The sequence below is a fragment of the Oncorhynchus keta genome, unplaced genomic scaffold (assembly GCF_023373465.1).
Source record: "Oncorhynchus keta strain PuntledgeMale-10-30-2019 unplaced genomic scaffold, Oket_V2 Un_contig_4111_pilon_pilon, whole genome shotgun sequence".
NCBI classification, from domain to species: Eukaryota; Metazoa; Chordata; class Actinopteri; order Salmoniformes; family Salmonidae; genus Oncorhynchus; species Oncorhynchus keta.
The window spans coordinates 120,785-130,281 of NW_026287605.1; the positions used below are offsets into that span (position 1 = coordinate 120,785).

General features: G+C 40.0%; 1 protein-coding gene across 1 annotated transcript; it reads right to left on the reverse strand.

Moving 5' to 3' along the window:
- Window positions 1-6,568: 6,568 nt before the first annotated feature.
- Window positions 6,569-9,082, reverse strand: crebl2 (cAMP responsive element binding protein-like 2). Its single transcript, XM_035768210.2, has 3 exons — window positions 8,832-9,082; window positions 8,413-8,610; window positions 6,569-8,096 (listed from the first exon to the last, which is right to left on the reverse strand). The coding sequence occupies exons 1-3, from the start codon at window positions 8,844-8,846 to the stop codon at window positions 7,962-7,964; spliced, it is 348 nt and encodes a 115-aa protein (XP_035624103.1). The 5' UTR covers window positions 8,847-9,082; the 3' UTR covers window positions 6,569-7,961.
- Window positions 9,083-9,497: the final 415 nt, after the last annotated feature.

Below are 9,497 nucleotides of genomic sequence, written 5' to 3' on the forward strand. Positions count from 1 at the left end.
CACAGTTCCCCCTCAGACACCACCAAAACAACCACTATGTGGATTTGACAGCTCTGACACAGTTCCCCCTCAGACACCACCAAAACAACCACTATGTGGATTTGACAGCTCTGACACAGTTCCCCCTCAGACACCACCAAAACAACCACTATGTGGATTTGACAGTTCTGATACAGTTCCCCCTCAGACACCACCAAAACAACCACTATGTGGATTTGACAGTTCTGATACAGTTCCCCCTCAGACACCACCAAAACAACCACTATGTGGATTTGACAGTTCTGACACAGTTCCCCCTCAGACACCACCAAAACAACCACTATGTGGATTTGACAGCTCTGACACAGTTCCCCCTCAGACACCACCAAAACAACCACTATGTGGATTTGACAGCTCTGATACAGGTCCCCCTCAGACACCACCAAAACAACCACTATGTGGATATGACAGTTCTGATACAGTTCCCCCTCAGACACCACCAAAACACCAGCTCTCACGGAAGTGGACGGACCTACAACCCTCTGGGAGTGTCTGGTTGATATGTCTCTGATTTAAAGGAAGTGGACGGACCTACAACCCTCTGGGAGTGTCTGGTTGATATGTCTCTGATTTAAAGGCAGTCAACGGACCTACAACCCTCTGGGAGTGTCTGGTTGATATGTCTCTGATTTAAAGGAAGTGGACGGACCTACAACCCTCTGGGAGTGTCTGGTTGATATGTCTCTGATTTAAAGGAAGTGGACGGACCTACAACCCTCTGGGAGTGTCTGGTTGATATGTCTCTGATTTAAAGGCAGTCAACAGACCTACAACCCTCTGGGAGTGTCTGGTTGATATGTCTCTGATTTAAAGGCAGTCAACGGACCTACAACCCTCTGGGAGTGTCTGGTTGATATGTCTCTGATTTAAAGGAAGTGGACGGACCTACAACCCTCTGGGAGTGTCTGGTTGATATGTCTCTGATTTAAAGGAAGTGGACGGACCTACAACCCTCTGGGAGTGTCTGGTTGATATGTCTCTGATTTAAAGGAAGTGGACGGACCTACAACCCTCTGGGAGTGTCTGGTTGATATGTCTCTGATTTAAAGGAAGTGGACGGACCTACAACCCTCTGGGAGTGTCTGGTTGATATGTCTCTGATTTAAAGGAAGTGGACGGACCTACAACCCTCTGGGAGTGTCTGGTTGATATGTCTCTGATTTAAAGGAAGTGGACGGACCTACAACCCTCTGGGAGTGTCTGGTTGATATGTCTCTGATTTAAAGGCAGTCAACAGACCTACAACCCTCTGGGAGTGTCTGGTTGATATGTCTCTGATTTAAAGGAAGAGGACAGACCTACAACCCTCTGGGAGTGTCTGGTTGATATGTCTCTGATTTAAAGGAAGTGGACGGACCTACAACCCTCTGGGAGTGTCTGGTTGATATGTCTCTGATTTAAAGGAAGTGGACGGACCTACAACCCTCTGGGAGTGTCTGGTTGATATGTCTCTGATTTAAAGGAAGTGGACGGACCTACAACCCTCTGGGAGTGTCTGGTTGATATGTCTCTGATTTAAAGGAAGTGGACGGACCTACAACCCTCTGGGAGTGTCTGGTTGATATGTCTCTGATTTAAAGGAAGTGGACAGACCTACAACCCTCTGGGTTGGTGCCCCCACCACCATGCTTCACCGTAGGGATGATGCTGCCACCACCATGCTTCACCATAGGGATGGTGCCAGGTTTCCTCCAGACATAACGCTTGGCATTCAGGTCAAATAGTTCAATCTTGGTTTCATCAGACCAGAGAATCGTGTTTCTCATGGTCTGAGTGTCCTTTAAGTGCATTTTGGCAAACTCCAAGCAGGCTGTCGTGCCTTTTACTGAGGAGTGGCTTCCGTCTGGCCACTGGTGGAGTGGAGTGCTGCAGTGATGGTTGTCCTTCTGGAAGGTTCTCCCATCTCCACAGAGGAACTCTGGAGCGATCATCGGGTTCTTGGTCAACTCCCGAACCAAGGCCCTTCTCCCCCAATTGCTCAGTTTGGCCGGGCGGGCAGCTCCAGGAAGAGACTTGGTGGCTCCAAACTTCTTCCATTTAAGAATGACGGAGGTCACTGTGTTCTTGAGAACCTTCAATGCTTCAGAAGTGTTTTGGTACCCTTCCCCAGATCTGTGCCTCGTCACAATCCTGTCTCGGAGCTCTATGGACAGTTCCTTTGACCTCATGGCTTGGTTTTTGCTCTGACATGCACTGTCAACTGTGGAACCGTATATAGACAGGTGTGTGCCTTTCCACAGACATGTCCAAAACATGTCATTTACCACAGGTGGACTCCAAGTTGGAGAAACATCTCCAATATGATCCATTGAAACAGGATGCACCTGAGCTCAATGTCAAGTCTCACAGCAAAGCGTCTGAAATTTGAAAAATTAACAAACATTTCTAAAAACCTGTTGTCACGTTGTCATTATGGGGTATTGTGATGTCATTATGGGGTATTGTGTGTAGATTGAAGAGACAAATATATAATTTAATCAATTTTAGAATAAGGCTGTAATGTAACAAAATGTCAAGCAGAATGAATGTCTATTAATGAGTGTCAGGCTGAATGAATGTCTATTAATGAGTGTCAGACAGAATGAATGTCTATTAATGAGTGTCAGACAGAATGAATGTCTATTAATGAGTGTCAGGCAGAATGATGGAAATATTAATGAATGTCAGACAGAATGAGTGTCTATTAATGAGTGTCAGACAGAATGAATGTCTATTAATGAGTGTCAGGCAGAATGAATGTCTATTAATGAGTGTCAAGCAGAATGAATGTCTATTAATGAGTGTCAGACAGAATGAATGTCTATTAATGAGTGTCAGACAGAATGAATGTCCGGAGACACCTGAAACCCCACCTCTTCAAGGAATACCTAGGATAGGGTAAGTAATCCTTCTCACCCCCCTAAAAAGATTTAGATGCACTATTGTAAGTGGCTGTTCCACTGGATGTCATAAGGTGTATGCACCAATTTGTAAGTCGCTCTGGATAAGAGCGTCTGCTAAATGACTTAAATGTAAATGTAAATGTATTAATGAGTGTCAAGAAGAAATGAATGTCTATTAATGAGTGTCAGACAGAATGAGTGTCTATTAATGAGTGTCAAGCAGAATGAATGTCTTAATGAGCGTCAGACAGAATGAATGTCTATTAATGAGTGTCAAGCAGAATGAATGTCTATTAATGAGTGTCAGACAGAATGAATGTCTATTAATGAGTGTCAAACAGAATGAATGTCTATTAATGAGTGTCAGACAGAATGAATGTCTATTAATGAGTGTCAGACAGAATGAATGTCTATTAATGAGTGTCAAGCAGAATGAATGTCTATTAATGAGTGTCAGACAGAATGAATGTCTATTAATGAGTGTCAGACAGAATGAATGTCTATTAATGAGTGTCAGGCAGAATGAATGTCTATTAATGAGTGTCAGACAGAATGAGTGTCTATTAATGAGTGTCAGACAGAATGAATGTCTATTAATGAGTGTCAGACAGAATGAATGTCTATTAATGAGTGTCAAGCAGAATGAATGTCTATTAATGAGTGTCAGACAGAATGAATGTCTATTAATGAGTGTCAAGCAGAATGAATGTCTATTAATGAGTGTCAGACAGAATGAGTGTCTATTAATGAGTGTCAGACAGAATGAATGTCTATTAATGAGTGTCAGACAGAATGAATGTCTATTAATGAGTGTCAGACAGAATGAATGTCTATTAATGAGTGTCAAGCAGAATGAATGTCTATTAATGAGTGTCAGACAGAATGAATGTCTATTAATGAATGTCAGACAGAATGAATGTCTATTAATGAGTGTCAGACAGAATGAATGTCTATTAATGAGTGTCAGACAGAATGTCTATTAATGAGTGTCAGAATGAATGTCTATTAATGAGTGTCAGACAGAATGAATGTCTATTAATGAGTGTCAAGCAGAATGAATGAATGTCTATTAATGAGTGTCAGACAGAATGAATGTCTATTAATGAGTGTCAGACAGAATGAATGTCTATTAATGAGTGTCAGACAGAATGAATGTCTATTAATGAGTGCCAGACAGAATGAATGTCTATTAATGAGTGTCAGAATGAATGTCTATTAATGAGTGTCAGACAGAATGAATGTCTATTAATGAGTGTCAAGCAGAATGAATGTCTATTAATGAGTGTCAGACAGAATGAATGTCTATTAATGAGTGTCAAGCAGAATGAATGTCTATTAATGAGTGTCAGACAGAATGAATGTCTATTGATGAGTGTCAGACAGAATGAATGTCTATTGATGAGTGTCAGACAGAATGAATGTCTATGAGTGTCAGACAGAATGAATGTCTATTAATGAATGTCAGACAGAATGAATGTCTATTAATGAGTGTCAGACAGAATGAATGTCTATTAATGAGTGTCAGGCAGAATGAATGTCTATTGATTAGTGTCAGAATGAATGTCTATTAATGAGTGTCAGACAGAATGAATGTCTATTAATGAGTGTCAAGCAGAATAAATGTCTATTAATGAGTGTCAGACAGAATGAATGTCTATTAATGAGTGTCAGGCAGAATGAATGTCTATTAATGAGTGTCAGACAGAATGAATGTCTATTAATGAGTGTCAGACAGAATGAATGTCTATTAATGAGTGTCAGGCAGAATGAATGTCTATTAATGAGTGTCAGACAGAATGAATGTCTATTAATGAGTGTCAGACAGAATGAATGTCTATTAATGAGTGTCAGACAGAATGAATGTCTATTAATGAGTGTCAGACAGAATGAATGTCTATTAATGAGTGTCAGACAGAATGAATGTCTATTAATGAGTGTCTATTAATGAGTGTCAGACAGAATGAATGTCTATTAATGAGTGTCAGACAGAATGAATGTCTATTAATGAGTGTCAGACAGAATGAATGTCTATTAATGAGTGTCAGGCAGAATGAATGTCTATTAATGAGTGTCAGACAGAATGAATGTCTATTAATGAGTGTCAGACAGAATGAATGTCTATTAATGAGTGTCAGACAGAATGAATGTCTATTAATGAGTGTCAGACAGAATGAATGTCTATTAATGAGTGTCAGACAGAATGAATGTCTATTAATGAGTGTCAGAATGAATGTCTATTAATGAGTGTCTATTAATGAGTGTCAGACAGAATGAATGTCTATTAATGAGTGTCAGACAGAATGAATGTCTATTAATGAGTGTCAGACAGAATGAATGTCTATTAATGAGTGTCAGGCAGAATGAATGTCTATTAATGAGTGTCAGACAGAATGAATGTCTATTAATGAGTGTCAGACAGAATGAATGTCTATTAATGAGTGTCAGACAGAATGAATGTCTATTAATGAGTGTCAGACAGAATGAATGTCTATTAATGAGTGTCAGACAGAATGAATGTCTATTAATGAGTGTCTATTAATGAGTGTCTATTAATGAGTGTCTATTAATGAGTGTCAGACAGAATGAATGTCTATTAATGAATGTCTATTAATGAGTGTCTATTAATGAGTGTCAGAATGAATGTCTATTAATGAGTGTCAGACAGAATGAGTGTCTATTAATGAGTGTCAGAATGAATGTCTATTAATGAGTGTCAGACAGAATGAATGTCTATTAATGAGTGTCAGACAGAATGAATGTCTATTAATGAGTGTCAGACAGAATGAATGTCTATTAATGAGTGTCAGAATGAATGTCTATTAATGAGTGTCTATTAATGAGTGTCTATTAATGAGTGTCTATTAATGAGTGTCAGACAGAATGAATGTCTATTAATGAGTGTCAGACAGAATGAATGTCTATTAATGAGTGTCAGAATGAATGTCTATTAATGAGTGTCTATTAATGAGTGTCAGACAGAATGAATGTCTATTAATGAGTGTCAGACAGAATGAATGTCTATTAATGAGTGTCAGACAGAATGAATGTCTATTAATGAGTGTCAGAATGAATGTCTATTAATGAGTGTCTATTAATGAGTGTCTATTAATGAGTGTCAGAATGAATGTCTATTAATGAGTGTCAGACAGAATGAGTGTCTATTAATGAGTGTCAGACAGAATGAATGTCTATTAATGAGTGTCTATTAATGAGTGTCTATTAATGAGTGTCAGAATGAATGTCTATTAATGAGTGTCAGACAGAATGAATGTCTATTAATGAGTGTCAGAATGAATGTCTATTAATGAGTGTCAGACAGAATGAATGTCTATTAATGAGTGTCAGACAGAATGAATGTCTATTAATGAGTGTCAGACAGAATGAATGTCTATTAATGAGTGTCAGACAGAATGAATGTCTATTAATGAGTGTCAGACAGAATGAATGTCTATTAATGAGTGTCAGACAGAATGAATGTCTATGAGTGTCAGACAGAATGAATGTCTATTAATGAGTGTCAGACAGAATGAATGTCTATTAATGAGTGTCAGACAGAATGAATGTCTATTAATGAGTGTCAGACAGAATGAATGTCTATTAATGAGTGTCAGACAGAATGAATGTCTATTAATGAGTGTCAGACAGAATGAATGTCTATTAATGAGTCCTTGTTTAATTTCCTCAGGACAATAGAAACATCATTTGTAAACCAAAACAGGTACAGGTACACACTATATTTTGGTTGCATTATGGTGAAAGAACATGAGTCGTCTAGGCCTCGATTAGATACCACATGATACAATGTAACGTCACTGAAAGACAACATAGGTGGAGCAATGCCTCAGCAGCTTCTGTTCTGGTAAGGACGTGTCCCCATTCTAGCCTTTCACACAAACAAGAGACTTGAACATCTCTACGAAATGGGAAAGATCTTTCTTTTGTCTGACAGACCTTCTATACGTTCTACAACAACCAGGAAAAAAAGGGGCTTTCTGTGATCCAATACAAACATATAAATACATTCAACACAGTGCTGTATATCATTACATCATCATCATCTCTGCAGATACATCTTTTCTGCTATGACAAGATATACATGTCCCCAATGCTGCCCTATTCCCTATATAGTGCACTACTTTAGACCAGAGCCCTATTCCCTATATAGTGCACTACTTTAGACCAGAGCCCTATTCCCTATATAGTGCACTACTTTAGACCAGGGCTCTATTTAGGGAATGGAGTGCCATTTGGGATGTTACCATCGTTCTGCTCCTTTCCCAACACAAACTAACCAATAAAAGGTCAAAAGAGTAATTCCTTATTTTCAAGGTGAATATGTGCTTTTGTTTTGTCTGAATGTCTAGGCCAGGGAGGACATGCACAGCCTAAAACCCCCCTTTCACTTCCTCTGTCCTGGTTTCATCCATGTACCATTAAACACTTCCTCAGCTAAAACATCGAGAGAGGAAATTAACGGGTCAATAATAATACAGGCTGTCTAAAGGCGTCTAAAGCTGCAACTAATAACACATCTCACATTACGAACATTAACGAATCCAAGAGTTGCAATTAGTGAACCAGGCATGATAAATCAGTCCAGTAAATGTGGATTACAACTGTAAATAATACGAGCTATTACTCTGAAGGTCCTCCAGCGTCAGTAATGATACGTGTCTCTGACAGTTCTGTTGCTGTGCGCGTCTCCTCTAGAGGGGCTGAATCAGACAGACCGGTGAGACACCTCTTCACTCTCTGTCACAGAGGCCTTATACAGTGGAGCGGTCTGGCATGACAGACCGAGTACCTACTGCCTAGCTCTGGCCTGGGACCTTTCATCAGACAGACTCGCTCTGGGTCGTATTCACCAGGGCAACAAACGGAAGCAAACAGGATGGAAAAAACGGGGTAGGTATTATATGAACACCCCCGTTTTCTGTTGCACAACGTTTGATATCATTTCCCTAATGAATACAACCCAGGGCTGCCGCCTCTAGCAAACTGACAGTCAGACTAGTTCTGGTCTAGGCACTCCCAACACATTTAGCTCTGGTTGCTGTTCTTGGAGCTGTTCTTGGTGGAGGAGCTCTGAGGAGGCTTCTGTTCATCTCCTGTCAGTAGGGCCTTTATCTCAGACGGGATCTTCCCCTGGTCCATGGCTGTACACCACTGCTTGTACTGAAGGAGAAACCAACAGAGAGTTAGATGACAGAGTTGGCTGCAACAAAAAAAAAAAAAGCTGTGGTCTGGAAACACCTATTAAAGCTACACAACACAGCAGCTTGTTTAGAATGTTAGCTGTATTTAGTGAAGTGGTTGTCAGTGTCTCCAGAAGTTTCTACGGGATAGACTAGGCCTTTATTCGAGAGGCAGGTAAAGAAAATAATGATCATTTTGTAGAAATATCGTCTGATTTTTCAACACCCAAATGAGTGGTTTAGGTAATTGACGGGAATAGCTGGTGCATTTAGGAAGAACGGGGTGATGTAGTCACCATCTCCAGCTCCTCCCTCAGGGCGCAGATGGCCCTCTCCTTGCTGGACACGAGTTCCTCCAGGTACTGATACCGGAGCTTCTTCCTGGCTCGGCACTCCCGGGCGCTCTGCCTGCTCCTCTCCAACTTCGCTTTCAGATCAATCTTAGCGGGTTTACGGCCTCGTTTACCGGGTTTCTTGACTTTGCCTCCCACCATCTATCGCGATAACGGCAGAAAGAAAACACACACAGTGCCTTGTTATTCAGAGACTATAGTTAGAGAAGCAAACACCAATTGTTTTCATCTGAGATCGTTGTCTGTGTAAATACAATTCCCCCAATAGTAACAATACACCAGAAAAGCATTAACGTACATGATTGATTTAAGCCTAAAAAAACATGTTTAGCTAGTTAAACAACATGAAGAGAACCACATACCTTGCTGTCATCCATTTTGGTCAACACCAGCTATCTATCGAGGGCTGCTAGTGACGCAAATTCGACAGTTCTCAAGATGGATGACGATCAAATGAAGACAAGTTGTGGACTATAAAAATATTATTTCACAAATTAACACATTTTCTTAAAAGGAAACATTCCTGCAACTTCGTGTTCGACAGCGTTTCGTTGCACTTTTCCTCCTCCAATGTTTTTAGCACAGTGACGCTTCCTGTTGTGGTAACTTCAGACCGAACCCTCTGCGCTAGGGATTCTGGGACTTTGTGTTTTTTTGCGTGACTCAATCAAAATGAAGTTCACTTGCATACCAGGGTCATGAAAACTACAACTAACATCAACCATTACGAAAATATGGGTGGAACCAAATAATATTCTATCAAATGGGGGGGCCGTGAGAGGATCCTTGTTCTTTTCATAATAAAGCTATAACGTTTTAAACGATAACGTTTTCACTTTGCAGTATAAGGGCAGTATCAGTCTGGAGCAAGTCATGTATAATTATGGTAAGATATTCAAAAGTTTTAGAACCACCTACTCATTCAAGGGTTTGTCTTTATTTTGTACTATTTTCTGTATTGTAGAATAATTGTGAAGACATCAACACTATGAAATAACACATATGGATGGAGTCATGTAGTAACCAAA

Bases quoted from the DNA above. Each gene is read 5' to 3' on its own strand.
- crebl2 (XM_035768210.2), bottom strand. The intron at 8,097-8,412 runs GTGACTACATCA...TTTCTCCTTCAG, and splicing joins TGAGGGAGGAGCTGGAGATG to TACAAGCAGTGGTGTACAGC.